Source organism: Pleurodeles waltl, chromosome 6 (genome assembly GCF_031143425.1).
Source record: "Pleurodeles waltl isolate 20211129_DDA chromosome 6, aPleWal1.hap1.20221129, whole genome shotgun sequence".
NCBI lineage: Eukaryota > Metazoa > Chordata > Amphibia > Caudata > Salamandridae > Pleurodeles > Pleurodeles waltl.
In genome coordinates, this window is record NC_090445.1 from 613,562,306 (window position 1) to 613,578,207 (window position 15,902).

At 44.0% G+C, this 15,902-nt stretch overlaps 1 protein-coding gene across 12 annotated transcripts in view; it reads left to right on the forward strand.

The window, feature by feature from the left end:
- Window positions 1-15,902, forward strand: part of NAV1 (neuron navigator 1) — a 950,201-nt gene that overhangs the window by 702,818 nt on the left and 231,481 nt on the right. For all 12 annotated transcript variants that reach the window (XM_069238908.1, XM_069238913.1, XM_069238909.1 and 9 more), the window contains one exon: window positions 14,799-15,504. In XM_069238908.1, coding sequence (XP_069095009.1) covers window positions 14,799-15,504 — 706 coding nt within the window. The remainder of the gene's footprint in view (window positions 1-14,798; window positions 15,505-15,902) is intronic.

Genomic DNA, 15,902 nt, shown 5'->3' on the forward strand with positions numbered 1-15,902 from the left:
ATATGGCTGTTTCTGCCTTGGCCTACAGATCTCTCAGAAGCACTGGCCTGAAAGGGAATCTCACATTACCTGATGTGCATGCTAATTGTAGAAGGATTTCAAATAACAAAAGGAGCAGCTGAAAGTGTCATCTGTGCAGTTCACAACATGGCAATTAAACCTTTGCACAACAGGCCTTAACAATTTCAGAAAAGTGCTATTCTATTACAATGTATCACAATGAAATCACATTACAATATAACATCCTGATTCATTTATTTGTCAAGGAAGCAGGATAAAAAAAAATGTGAATTAAAAATTCTGATTAACCTGAGACAAATTGGTGCAGACCACCATATTACGAACATTTGGAATTCTTAGTCTAAATTTAATGTATTCTTATTCCATTTTGTCTCCGTTTTTAGTGTACAGGAGATTTTGTCACATGGTACTAACTGGTGATATAGCTGCCCTACAGATTTAACATTCTAGGGCATTGTCAAACAAACATTGTGTAGATTCCCAAAAGGCCACTTAAACATTTTGTGGGCCCTAACCTACCCCATATTTTTAGTTCTTTTTGATCACAGAATAATATGTCATATGAAAACTAAGAAAGCGCTGTTTTCTGCTTCTCTCTGTTTTCACTCTGAGTTGTACCTGTTCCCAAGTGGTTTTAAAGTTCCTCACAATGACTAATAACTGCAGCCTATGTGCTCCCACCCACCCCAGATGGCTGCTTTTTGGTGTGTACCGATAAAAATGGAGAAACAACAACTTCTGCAATGCATGAAGGCCTGGCTGTGTTATATATGCCATGAAAAAGCTCCCTCTCCACAGGCAGAGGGTATCCACAAGAATCGCCATGGAAGTACTTTTAGGCCACTGCAGAAGAGTCCCTGCTGGGAGTGAAGTTGCAGTGCAGGCAAAATGCTCGTCTCCGGGGAAGCTTATTCTGAAAGATAATGCAATCATCAGCTCACTCATTTACCCTCCATTTTTCATGGAAGGCAGTTCAGTCTCAGCTGGCTCTCACTGACTTCTTACAACTTTCTAGATACTTAATTTTCATTGTGAGAATATTTAAAAATAAACATAAGTGGATAGATAACAAGCCAGGACGGCGCAGATTGCCACCAAATGGCCTCCCTGGGCTACACTGCAATAAAACAGCTTCTAAAATGTGTCTTACTGAGTGGACCTGAGCCATCTTTCCTTAAGCTATTACAAATGGTCTATATTCCAGATTTCTAGGTAGCACTGCTCGACTAATAGTCTTGCAATAGGTAGCACTTTGGGCAGCCACAGATTGGCACGCTGCAAACTTGGTGGGCCTTTTCTCCAGGTGTGACTGTTGCCACAGAGGAGAGAGGAGGAGCTGGTGAAGTACCTTCCAGAGGTCTATTATGATAGATTTGGAGAAAGGTTAAGCAGCCTATACTTCATGTCCTCTGCCACTTGCTAACAAAGTATGCCTGTTCAATGTGCCTGCCACCTTCAAAAACGGTCATGTTTTTCCTGCCCAGGAAGCAAGAGTTCATCCATTAGTGGTGCAGAAATGGTGCCAAGGGCCCTGAGGCCGTGTGTGAATGGAATTGTAAAATCACTTTTTTTTAAGCTTTGCATGGAAAGCACCACTTACTCCTAGGTTATTTGTATTTATATAGCACAGGGTCACACCAAAACACTTAAGGCCATGGGGACGCCACCGCCAGCAGGCCATGGCTCAACCCACCGAAAGGAAGGTGTCCAAACATCGGCACCAAAAAAGGCCAAGGAGTTGCCGAAGACTTCCGACACCGGTCGAGAATCCGGCACCGAACGATTTCAACACCAAGAGTTTGAATCAACCAAACCACGAAAAATCTCCTCTGAACCGAGAAAGACTGTAAGAGCAGAAACTTCGGTACTGAAAAAAGCAGCCTCGGTGCTGAAAAGAAGCTCTTTTACAGAAGAGCAAGGACTTTCCAGCCAACTCAAGAAAATACATCGTTTTGAGCAAGAGTTAGGTATGGAAGAACCTGACCATAAACAACAGAGGTTACATATCCAAAAAGAGACTGGCAAGATTCAAACTTTACCTCCACTCAAATCGAAAAGGAAACTTGCATTTCAGGAAACAGAAATGCAACCAAAAGCAAAAGTGGTTAGAGACAAATCACCACCACCACCAATGGTCTCACCACAACCATCCCCACTACACTCACCACAATTGTCACCAGTGGGAACACCTATAATGTAGTCACCCACACATACTGGGATGACCCAGGATGATGCAGATGCATGGGATTTATATGATCCACCAGTATCCGCTAACAGCCCAGACTGTTATCCAACCAAGCCGTCACCACAAGAAGACAGTACTGCGTACACGCAGGTACTATCCAGGGCAGCTATGTTCCACAACGTAGCAATGCACACAGAGCCAGTGGAGGATGACTTCCTTTTTAACACTTTGGCATCCACCCACGCATCCTATCAGAGTCTGCCAATGCTGCCGGGCATGCTCAAGCACGCTCAACAGGTCTTCCAGGAGCCTGTAAAGGGAAGAGCTATCACGCCTAGAGTTGAAAAAAAAGTACAAACCACCACCAACAGATCCAGTGTTCATAACACAACAGCTCACACCGGACTCAGTGATTGTAGGGGCAGCAAGGAAAAGAGCAAACTCTCAATCGTCAGGAGATGCTCCACCACCTGACAAAGAAAGTTCGGAAATTCGAGGCTGCAGGCAAGAGAGTGGAATCGCAAGCAGCCAATCAGTGGCGAATTGTGAATTCTCAAGCCCTACTTGCACGCTACGACAGGGCACACTGGGACGAGATGCAAGACATCATACAACACTTGCCCAAGGAAAACCAAAAATGTGCCCAGCAAGTAGTGGAAGAGGGACGGGCCATATCTAACAACCAGATAAGGTCCGCACTAGACTCTGCAGACACAGCAGCACGGACTGTCAACACGGCTGTAACCATTCGCAGACATGCATGGCTGAGAAGTTCCGGATTCAAGCCAGAGATTCAACAAGCAGTGTTAAATATGCAGTTTAATCAACCACAGTTGTTTGGGCCGGAAGTTGATACAGCCATTGAAAAAATGAAAAAAGACACTTACATGGCCAAAGCCATGGGCGCACTCTATTCCCCACAAGCCAGAGGCACCTTTAGGAAACCACAATTCAGAGGGGAGTTTCGGCAGCAAACATCTGAACCTTCCACCTCTCAAACCAGACCCACCTATCAATCACAATACCAAAGGGGAGGGTTTTGTGGTTCCTATAGAGGACAACTCCCAAAAGGAAGGGGAAAATTCCAACCAACCAAACCAAGCCAGACCAAGCAGTGACTTCAATGTCACAACACCCCAACACTTGTCACCAGTGGGGGGAAGGCTAACCACATACTACCAAAACTGGACACCTATTACCACAGACGCATGGGTCCGATCAATTATCCAACATGGTTATTGCATAGAATTCACAACATTCCCTCCAGATGTGCCACACAAAACGCAGACTGTCTCTGCAACACTTAGACCTATTACTAATAGAGGTCCAAGCACTGCTACAAAAACAAGCAATAGAGCTTGTACCCAATCACCAAAAAAGGAACCGGCGTCTACTCACTATATTTCCTAATTCCAAAAAAGGACAAAAAGTTAGGACCCATCTTAGATCTCAGAACACTGAATCTCTTCATCAAATCAGATCATTTCCACATGGTAACACTTCAGGACGTTGTTCCCTTACTGAAAAAGGAGGAATACATGACAACATTGGATCTCAAGGATGCGTATTTCCACATACCCATCCACCCATCTCACAGAAAATGCCTAAGGTTTGTAATGCAAGGCATACACTATCAATTCAAAGTGCTACCGTTCGGAATAACAGCCCCCAGGGTATTCACGAAATGCCTAGCAGTAGTAGCCGCTCACATTAGGAGACCGCACATGCACATAGTCCCATATTTGGACGACTGGCTAATAAAAACCAACATTCAACAACAATGTCATTTTCACTCGCAATACGTCATAGAAACTCTACACAAACTAGGGTTCTCTATAAATTACCAAAAATCACATCTGCAACCATCCCAAATACAACAATACTTGGGAGCAACACTCAACACACAAAAGGCAATTGCCACTCCAAGTCCACAAAGAGTCCAATCGTTCCAAAATGTAAGATCAAGCATACAACCAAACCAACACTACACGGTAAGGTTTGTAATGAAACTACTAGGCATGATGTCCTCATGCATAGCCATTGTCCCAAATTCAAGATTACACATGCGGCCCTTACAACAGTGCCTAGCAAAACAATGGACACAAGCACAGGGTTAACTTCAAGATCTAGTGTTGATAGACCGCCAAACACACTCCTCGCTTCAATGGTGGAACCGTATAAATTTAAACAAAGGGCGGCCATTCCAAGACCCAGTGCCTTAAGCTATTATCACAATAGATGCTTTCATGGTTGGGTGGGGAGCACACCTCAACAATCACAACATATAGGGTCAATCGGACAATCAACAAAAACTACTTCACATAAATCACTTGGAACTGCTAGCGGTATTTCTAGCATTAAAAGCATTTCAACCACTAGTAGTCCACAAACACATTCTTGTCAAGACAGACAACATGACAACAATGTACTATCTTAACAAACAAGGGGGGACTCACTAGTTACAACTGTGTCTCTTAGCACAAAGGATTTGGCATTGGGCAATTCACAACCACATTCGCCTAATAGCACAATACATACCAGGCATTCAGATTCAGTTAGCCGACAATCTCAGTTGAGATCACCAGCAAACTCACGAATGGGAAATACATCCCCAGATCCTACAGGATCACTTCCACCGCTGGGGAACACCAAACATAGACCTATTCGCAACAAAAGAAAACGCAAAATGCCAAAACTTCCCGTCCAGGTACCCACACCCTCAGTCCAAGGGCAATGCTCTTTGGATCAGCTGGTCAGGGATATTTGCTTACGCTTTCCCCCCTCTCCCACTCATTCCTTATCTGGTCAACAAACTCAAACTAATACTCATAGCACCAACCTGGGCTCACCAACCGTGGTACACAACACTGTTGGACTTATCAGTAGCACCCCACATCAAACTACCAAACAGACCAGATCTGTTAACACAACACAAACAACAGATCAGTCACCCGAATCCAGCATCACTCAATCTAGCAATCTGGCTCCTGAAGTCTTAAAATTCGGACATTTAAATCTTATACAAGAGTGTATGGAGGTCATTAAACAAGCGAGAAAACCTACAACAAGACATTGTTATGCAAACAAATGGAAAAGATTCATTTGCTACTGCCACACTAATCAAATTTAACCACTACATGCCTCCACAAAGAACATTGTAAGCTATTTATTACACTTACAAAAGTCTAATCTAGCATTCTCTTCCATTGAGATCCATCTCACTGCAATATCAGCCTATCTGCAGATTACACATACAACATCACTTTTTAGAATCCCAGTCATTAAAGCATTTATGGAGGGACTAAAAAGAATCATACCACCAAGGACACCACCAATACCTTCGTGGAACCTTAATATTGTATTGACACTACTCATGGGCCCGCCATTCGAACCCATGCATTCTTGTCAAATTCAATATCTGACTTGGAAAGTAGCCTTCCTAATAGCTATCACATCACTTAGAAGAGTGAGTGAAATACAAGCATTTACTATTCAAGAACCCTTTATACAAATACATAAACATAAAGTGGTTCTTCGTACAAATCCAAAATTCTTACCAAAGGTCATATCACCATTCTATCTAAACCAAACTGTGGAACTCCCAGTCTTCTTTCCACAACCAGACTCGGTAGCTGAAAGGGCCTTACATATATTGGACATAAAAAGAGCACTAATGTATTACATTGACAGAACAAAACAATTTCATAAAACAAAACAATTTTTTGTAGCTTTCCAAAAACCTCATGCAGGTAACCCTATATCAAAACAAGGCATTGCCAGATGGATAGTTAAATGTATTCAAACTTGCTACATTAAAGCAAAAAGAGAATTACCTATTACACCAAGAGCACATTCCACTAGAAAGAAAGGCGCCACAATGGGTTTTCTTGGGAATATACCAATAACAGAAATTTGTAAGGCAGCCACCTGGTCTACGCCTCATACATTTACTAAGCATTACTGTGTAGACTTGTTAGCAACACAACAAGCCACAATAGGAAAGGCTGTATTAAGAACATTATTTCAGACAACTTCAACTCCTACAGGCTAAACCACCGCTTTTTGGAGGAGATTACTGCTTAGTAGTCTATGCACAGCATGTGTATCTGCAGCTACACATGCCACTGAATGGAAAATGTCACTTACCCAGTGTACATCTGTTTGTGGCATGAGACACTGCAGATTCACATGCACCCTCCCACCTCCCCGGTAGCCTGTAGCCGTTTTTAGTTGCATGAAAATTGTAAATATGTGAATAAATATTATTTTAATAGACATTAGGTACATACTTTACTACTCCATTGCATGGGCAACTCTAATATACTCAAAACTCCTACCTCACCCTCTGCGGGGAAAACAATCTAAGATGGAGTCGACGCCCATACGCAATGGAGCCGAAAGGGAGGAGTCACTTGGTCCCGTGACTCAAAAAGACTTATTCGACGAAAAACAACTTGTAACACTCCGAGCCCAACAATAGATGGCAGGATAATGCAAAACATGTGAATCTGCAGCGTCTCATGCCACGAACAGATGTACACTGGGTAAGTGACATTTACCATCTATTCTCACATGCTGTGCATTATTCTGCCATCGAGTGGTCCGGACATAGTCTTGGTTTTTTTTTTCTTGTTTTTTCTTTTTCTTGGTGGTAAGTTAATTTCTTGTATGGCCTTAGACAGCTCTCCGAAAGTTCCTGCGCATGGTTTCCATCTTCAGATTCACTTTTCCACCATTGGGTCTGGAATAGTGATGGAAGAGCTCTGAAGAATGAGAAGAAAACTAGAAGTCAGAAAATCAACTAAAATTGCTGAAGACCACAAGAAAATGTAAATGCCGAGAAGGGGAGCCTTCTTGATTTCGACACAGCACCCCGCTGGTAAGAACCACATGGTTGGAGAATGAAGACAGAGGCAGAAAAGGGTAATGGAATTTACCCCTTTTAAGTCCACTGCTACTTCAAAGTTGCAAAGAAAAGTCTGTAACCTTTGTCTGCCTTAGGACCACAAAGATGAGGGCTGCGGGGCCAGAGTTTGCACTGAAAACACTTTAGATACATCAACAGAGGCTAGAGCAGTACACCATGGGGAGCGCTCCGAAGATGCAGGAATTGCTCAGTGACCTCAATTTATCCAGCAACGATGAGTAGAATATCGAGGAGGTGGAAACAGCACGAGGAGATGTCGGACATCAAAGTCTCCTCAGCTGACACCAAAAAATATGTTGAGGAAGGCTGTGAAGGACACCCAGAGGAAAAGACTTAAGGTAACGAAACCGCAGAAAGGCACAGATGCTACGTCCTCAGACTCCAGGTCCTTGAAGGTGGCCTTGGCATCCAAATATCTGACAACCGAAGGTCAGCACAAGCAGGAAGAGCCACACAGGCCGTGACCAATGGATACCGATGATGGCAAGTTGTCGAAGACATTCAATGCAGATACCTGCTCACTAGGGAGCACAAGAGAATGGCAAGAACTCTATGCCAGGAGAGCCCTTGACATAAAAAAAGAACACCATCAGTGCTCAGTGACTAACAAAGAGCGTATGAAGTCGAGCAAAAGAAGTGAAGGCTGCAATTGTGGCCCTGCTTCAAAGAAAAAAAGGATTTTGATGACTCCATGAGAGAGTTTTGCATTCCGACCAAACCTTAGACAACCATCGATATCAATGGATGATCAGTCAAGCATGGAGGCCCCTGTAAACCCAGAGCCATATGAAGAGGAAGAGGAGGAGTCTATGTACTTAAGGGTGAAGAAAGAGCAGTTTTTACAACAAACAAAACCAGGATCTTGTTAGAGAGCCCCCAGAGAAAGGGGTAGAAAATTATCTTTCAAGGCCTTTACCTCCCAATGACCTATCTTTTTACAACAGCATCATCAAAGGGGCTGCAGATACTTGGAGTGCAGTTAGAAGAGGAGAAAGAAGAAGAGTGCGTCCTACTGGAGACATTAATTCCCCCACAAAAGGTGAATCTGCGCCTGCCAATGCTCCCTAGCATTCTCGACCAGGGGAAAGAGGCCTTCCGAGAACTGGCCACAGCAAGGGCAGTAACACTGCAACTGGATAAAAAGTACGAATATTCCACTCAGGACCCAAGTATATAAAGAGCAACATCTCAACAGACCCGATAATCATCTTCTCCACAAGGAAAATAAATAATGCCCCCACATTATTGGGGCCACCACTGGAGAGGGAAGGCAAAAGGCTTGATCGGCTGAGAAGGAAAATGGAGAGAGAAGCAGCCACACAATAGAGGATATTGACCTCCTGCCCATTTTGTAACTGCTGTGGACACCAGGAATGGAATGAGATAGAGGGCCTAATTCAGCATCTTCCTGAGGAATATCACAAAAGGGTCAAGAGTGTCATACAGGATGGCAAGAACATTACCAACACCTGTCTTAAATCCACCCTGGATGTGCAGACAGCGCCAGTAGGCAGATGTGTACTGGAACAATGCTTAAGAGACATGCCTGGCTCTGGGTTCAAAACAGAGGTGCAAGCCTTAATAATCAACATGCCCTTTACACGTGACACTGTTCGGACAGACAGTAGAAGATAGCCGAAACAGATGAAAAAGGACAACAACACTGTGAAGGCCATGTGGGCACTCCAGGTCAGAGGATCCTTCAGAAGAGAATGGGCCTCAAACAGAAGGACCACAGGCAAGTTGGCTTTCGCATCCGGGCAGCAGCAACAGCAGCCCTAAAGCATCAGGCTCCAAAGCTGCAACAAACATTGCACCCTCAATGGTAACACCCGGCGAGGCAGCTCTTTTGGGGGAAGACAAGAGAAGGAGGACAACCTCCCTGAGGAGGAGTAGGATCAACAGGCAAGTGACTCATCACACAACCCCACTAGGAAACACCTGTGGGGGGAAATAGAGGGATTTCTAAAGGAGTGGAGGACCATCACATCAGACAACTGGATTTTAAACATAATACATCATGGATACTGTGTAGAACTCCTCAAGAAACCTCCACACATAACCATGAAAACAAAATACATCCAGGTACAAGAAATCACTCAACTAAGAAAGGAAGTCAAAGAGCTTTTCCAAAAAAGAGCTGTAGAAATTCTTCCCCTAGGAGAAGCAGGCGGTGGGATCTACTCTCTATATTTTCTGCTCCCAAAACAAGATTTAACACTAAGACCAATCCTAGACCTCAGATTTCTAAACAAGTTCTTACAAACTCAACACTTAATGACAACACTGCAAGGAGTAATACCACCCCTAAGGAAAAATATGGCCACTTTAGATTTAAAGGACCCCTTCCTACATGTACCTATGAACCAAAGACACAAAAAGTATCTCAGATTCATTCTAGACCAGGTACACTACCAAATCAGGGTGCCACCCTTTGGCATAAAGTTGGCACCAAGAGTATTTACAAAGGGTCTTGCGGCAATAGCAGCCCACTTAAGAATGTAAGGAATCTATGTCTATCATACCTAGATGACTGGCTAGTAAAAGCACAATCAAAAGAAAAATGCTGCAAAGACATGCATATGGTGATTACCACACTGCTACGCCTTGGTTTCACAATAAACCACAACACATTTTCACCACAGCCGGAACAAGTGATAGTGGCCCTTAGAGCAGCCATAAAGTCAAGGACAGTACAAGCATATCCAGTGTGGAAGAAATCGGAGTCAATTGCAGAGCAAACTACCCTTTACCAGAGGACTGTCATGATGCTGATGGGCATGATGGCGTGATGCATCCCACTCATACACATGCAAGATTGCGTATGACCCCCATTCAGGAATGGGTCTGCAGTTGATGGTCACAGAGAGCTGGGAGGATCTAGTGGTTGTCACAGCAAAGGTACAATGGGAGGTAAAATGGTGGAACCTGACAAATGTGATCATAGGGATACCATTCAAAACAACACCCCCATGGTGACCATATGATGGATGCATCCCACAAGGGTTCGGAAGCGCACCCAGGCAAGCTAAAGCTCAGAGGACTATGGAACAACATGGATACTGTGAAACATAAACTATCTAGAGATGAAGACCGTATTTCTTGCATCCAGTGGTGCACAGACAACAGGGGGATGGGAACAGGGACAGAACAGGAAATTATATTAATGTGCCTTACATGCGTGTTAGACAGTGGGATGACATGCATGTTGTTAAAGGTACACCTAGCAGTAAAAGTAGCTTTTACCAAAGGTATATCAAGAAGGAGTCTCTTCCAGTGGCGGCCGGCAGCTTTAGAAGGGAGTGAGGCGGGCGGGAAGCGCACGCACGCACACACATCAATTAACAACACTCATAACATTCAAACATGCACGCATGCACCAAACATTCATTTTAAAAGTTCACACACACTCATTCTTTCACACATAGATGCCCGCACATCAATTAACACACACACACACACACACACACTTACTTACCTTCAGCCTCGAGGTCCCAGCCTCGTCACAGAGTGGGATGGGGTCAGTGAGACTGCTGACCCCACCCCACTCTGTGACGAAGTGTCACTGATTGACACTCGCCCTGGGCACTTCAGGGCTTAAACCTGAAGCGCCCACGGTGAGTGTTAATGGGTGACGCTTTCCTCATCACCCAGGGGAGGGCTTTGAGGCACATTTGCTGAGCCTAGGAGGTCACGCCCATAGGAGCTGTGACGTCCACTGCCCAGCAAAGTTCAGCTCAGGCAGCCAGGAGTCTGCGCAAATCGCGCATGTCTCACTCGTGGCTGGCTCAGCTGAAAATGAAGTGTGTCTGTCAGGCTGACCTTTGTTCAGCCTGACAGACACTCTTCTTGAGGGGCAAAAGGTGGGGGGGGCGTGGCTCATCCGCCCTAAAGGACGGGCCACGCCTGGTCTCTTCACATTTTTAGTCGCACAAAAATTCATAGAAGGTTCAAAAAGGGTTAAACCACCTAGAACTGTACCAACCCCAATGTGGAACATAAACAGGGTGCGAACACAATTGATAACCAAGCCTTTTGAACCTATGCACAACGCTAATTTAAAGTCTCTAACCCTGAAAACAGCCTTTGTAATAGCAATCACATCTCTACTCAGTTAGTGAGCCAGACAAGCCACGAAACGTACCTGCAAACCCACAAGTAGAACAAATCCACAGTTCCTACAAAAGGTGGCGACACAATTCCATGTCCGCCAAAGCCTATAACTACCAGCTTTCTTCCAAGAGCCAAAGACACAGGTCGAAAGGGCCCTTCACTAATGAAACATACGGAAGGCACTAATGTACTATCTACTGGAAAAAAAAGTTTTTGTAAAAGAAACCAATTATTCAGCTCATTTGCCAGACCAAGCAAGGGATCACCAGTGACCAAGGGAACGATTGCAAGATGGATAGTGGAGACTATACAAACCTAATACATTAGAGCAGGAATTACATTACCTGTGTGCCCCAGAGTGCACTGAAACAGGAAGAACAGTGCAACACTTGCATTCCTTGGAAACGTACCTGTTAACAAAATCGTCACAGCTGCAACCTGGTAATCTCCACACACCTTCACAAAACAGTGTGTAGACATCCAGCAGAACAAGGAGGCACAGGTGGGACAAAAGGTACTACAACACTTGTTGGCCCACACATCAACATTTCAAACCAATCAACCCAAGAGATAGGATAATGCTACATAATCTAATGCGCAGCATGTGGATCTATAAAAGTATTCATGCTGCAAAACATAATGGTTACTTACCAGTAGGAGTAGTTTTGTAGCATGAAGAATTTAATGGGCTCAAAAGCGACCCACCCACCTCCCCTGACATTACAAGATGCAGCCTATATCAGTACTGTGTTTTGCTTCCTTTGTAATTAATTTTGGTCTGTTGAATAAGTGTGTTACTTTGGGTTTCTTCCAAGACACATAAGACAGTACCACTTTTAATCAGTCCCTTGGGTGAATTGTTATATTGATACAAAAGCACAGTCCTATAGCCAGCTAATGCAAAAAGATGGCACCACCCTAGCCTTTTTTAGGTAGCACCCCTTTAACTGATATCTACACCCTGCTACTCGGTGAATGACACATACCTTTGTCAGGCATTATTATGTGGATGTTTTAGTATCTCAACTGGCCTTATTTGGCCAACTTAAGAACACTTTTTCAGGCATCTACATAGTCTGCTTGTTAGCCACTGCTTTCGAGAGGGACTCCATTACAATCTGTGCAAAGCATTTTTATCTACAGCCACACATACTATGAATGAAAATGTTACTTACTCTGGACCCATCTACTCATAGCATGTAGTGCAGTAGAATCTCATAGGACCACCATCTTCCCTGGAAGCAAGCGAAGACCACAGATGTTTTCCATTTGCCTTAACTGCCTTCATAGAACACAATCTGTCTTCAACACTGCACTCAACGTACACTACTCACCCACTTAGTTCAAAACAATCTTGGGTTGAGCCAGTGTGTTGATGCATTGCGGACCAAGGCTAGAGTCACATCACATCCTGTGACTGAGATTTCTTAAAAATAAAAATAAAAAATAAGTTGCTAACATGCGGACCCAACACCAGATGGCAGGAGTATGCAGAACATGTGAATCTACAAGACTGTATGCCACAAACAGATCGTTACAGGTTAACATTTTTTAAAAAGAAAAATGATTATCCATTCAACTACTGTGTTAGAGTGACTTTCAAGTTTCACTCCTAGGTCATTGCTTGAAAGTGGGACAGAGTTCTAATTGGGCGAAGACCCAGTCCCCTCACCCATAAATCAAAATCAAGCAATAATTTACACTTTTCTATTCACAATTTCACATAGAATGCCCTGGACTAAAGGAGATTATTCCTAATTTTGGTGGCACTCAGCAAGCGATTTCAGGCACATTACCTACACAATGTGCTGACTCTCCCTTCATTATGGTGGTGAAAGGGCATTTGCTGCCAGTCTGTTCTCTTGGTTTATTTAGTACCTCTAATTAACTCTGACATTCTTATAAAAGCTGTATTTTGTTAAAACAGAAACAGAGTTTGGGGGTGTATTGTAGGTGGGTGGTTATAATCACTCAAATTAGTTATAGGACCCTCTGCATTAACTTTTGCATCATAGAAATTATAGAGTAGGTGAAATATTTCACAGTCCTGCTTAGCATCAGCGCAGGTTACAAAATGAGTGTACTGTGACACTAGGACGGCTTCTTTCCTTTTCTGCCTTCAATAGTGCATGAAAAAAATCATGAGCTTTTTTCTTTCTAGAAGTCTAGATGAAACGAAAGTGTGTCTAAGTCTTTAGATCCACCAGCCGTTTAACGCTTACGCTTAGAGCTGAATAATTCACAGCAGACGCACTACCTTATCCTACATTTTTACCCAGTGTGACGAACCTATCATTTTCAAGCATTCATTTGAAAATTAAATTCCAATTTTTACAGTCACCCGAGAAATGAATCCCCAAGGACCTCCTCAACCGTGAAAGAATGTTCATCCTAACCAAAGCTTATATAGTACCCGGTGCCTGACATATACATGGAGGCATGCAGGTATTCACCACCAGAGTACCTGCTTGCTGCTGAGAAGCGTTGGCACTCTCCCATGAAAGTATTGACCCCCTGCTGAGAAACGCAAGAATCTGACCATTTAAACTATTTAACTTGGGTGGTTTCAGCGAAAAACTAAACATTTTCTATTTTTAAGGCAAGTTTAATTTATTTTTGACAAAGGAGCTTCTGGCAGAGATATTCAGCCACCGGAAGTACTACTTTGTTGGGGTATCCTTAGTTTCCTGTAATTCATTCCTTAAGGAAAAATATTTTCTTGAGTCTGTAAGGTACAGTAAAACAGTACCACAAGAAAGAAGCATAAAAGTGCATTTTTGCCTTTGGTGCCAATAGTCCGCTCACTGTTTCTGACTGTAAGATGTCGAATAACAAATATTTGTAATTCAATGAGTGAATACAGATAGTTGGGCAACACTCCTGGGGTTGTGTTTCTTTTCTGTCCTGAGAAGCAGCAAACTTAGATAGCCAGCAGGTCGTCGGCCTCCCTGCCTGTGTGGTGTAGCCTTTGTACCCCACCTTCCTGCTATACGATTTCACTGCCACCAAACACCTTTCATTCCTCTCAGTAAGGCAAGTTTTTACCTACTAGCATTAACTTTGAGATACAATGCTCATCACACCTTAGCTGTTAATTTCAAAACTTTTGTCGTTTGTCTACCTTTTATTTTTTCACCACGATTCATTTTTCCGTGCTTGCTTGTTGGTCCTTGATGCCGATGCGGTATTTAAATTGTCGGATTTTAGGCTCTGTAACATTGTAAACAGTGCTGCAGTGTCGGTTTCTGTGTCTCTTGCGCCTCTGAGGTGTCCCTGTGTTTGTCTTTGGCAGCCTTGCTCATCCCAAGATACTGAAAGAAAGTTTACTCCATTGTTCCCTGCACTTTTAAAACATTCTGTCTGTGAACCTTGTGGTTTCCCTCCCGGATGAGATTGTTTATGGAGTACTGGCCCAGTGCCTTGAGAGGTTCGAGTTAGGACAGTGGGCAGTTAGGGACACTGTCTCTCTCTGTCCTGCTCCTGGACTTAGCATTTTAATTGAAAGCAATGTTTTTCATTCTACTTGTTAATTTATTGTTTTAATCTCATTAGGCACTTGCAAAAGTGAAGCCAAGGCCACTGACAAGACAAAGCTTGCCGTCAAGAACACAGGACTTCAACGCTCTTCCTCTGATGCTGGCAGGGACCAGAGGACAGCAGATGCTAAGAAGCCCCCCTCCGGCATTGCACGACCTTCTACCTCCTCTGCTTCCTTTGGGTACAAGAAGCCACCACCCGCCACTGGCACAGCCACTGTAATGACAGGAGGCTCGGCCACGATGAGCAAAATTCAGCAGAAGACTTCAGGGATCCCAGTCAAACCAGTCGGTGGTGGGCGGAAGACCAGCCTGGATGTCTCAAATGGTGGCGAACCAGGTTTCATGTCTCCTGGAGCTCGCTCAAACATTCAGTATCGTAGTTTGCCACGGCCGGCAAAGTCAAGCTGCATGAGTGTGACAGGTGGGCGGAACAACAATAGGCCCGTCAGCAGCAATATTGACCCAAGCCTCCTCAGCACCAAGCAAGGCGGCACAGCAGGATCCAGACTGAAGGAGCCTTCCAAGATCGGCAGTGGTCGGGCAGCAGTAACACCGGTAAACCAGACGGACCGGGAAAAGGAGAAGGCCAAGGCTAAAGCTGTAGCTCAAGACTCTGAGTGCACTCCCCTCAAGCCCATCTCTTCCCCAGAGATGGGGACCAAAGTGTGCTACCAGCCATCGCCCAAAGTCTCTGAGGTCGTTCCGACCACCCCTCTCAGGTAGGAATGCAAACCCTATGGACTATTGATCCTTGCTAGCTCACCCTCACTGTTAGTATCAAGAACACTTTACAAAATCCAGTCACTAGACAACCACAACCTAATTGTGGTGGCAATACTCATTGTCTGGTTTCATGGTTGTTGTCTCTATGATCGTAGGCCTGCTCAGGCTGTAGATAAAACTTGGAGGTGACTTGAAATCTGGTGACCTCGTGGGTCTTATGGGCATGTACAGGATTTTAATAACCATACTTCAGTGAACCTGATATACAGTGTGACAACTTAATAGTAAAATGTGGTTGAAAGGCCATTACAAGCTACATATACCATTATCTCCATCTGTTCTTTACCTTTTCATAATCGCACCCAAAGTCTCACTTCATGTTAAGGGTTTGGGG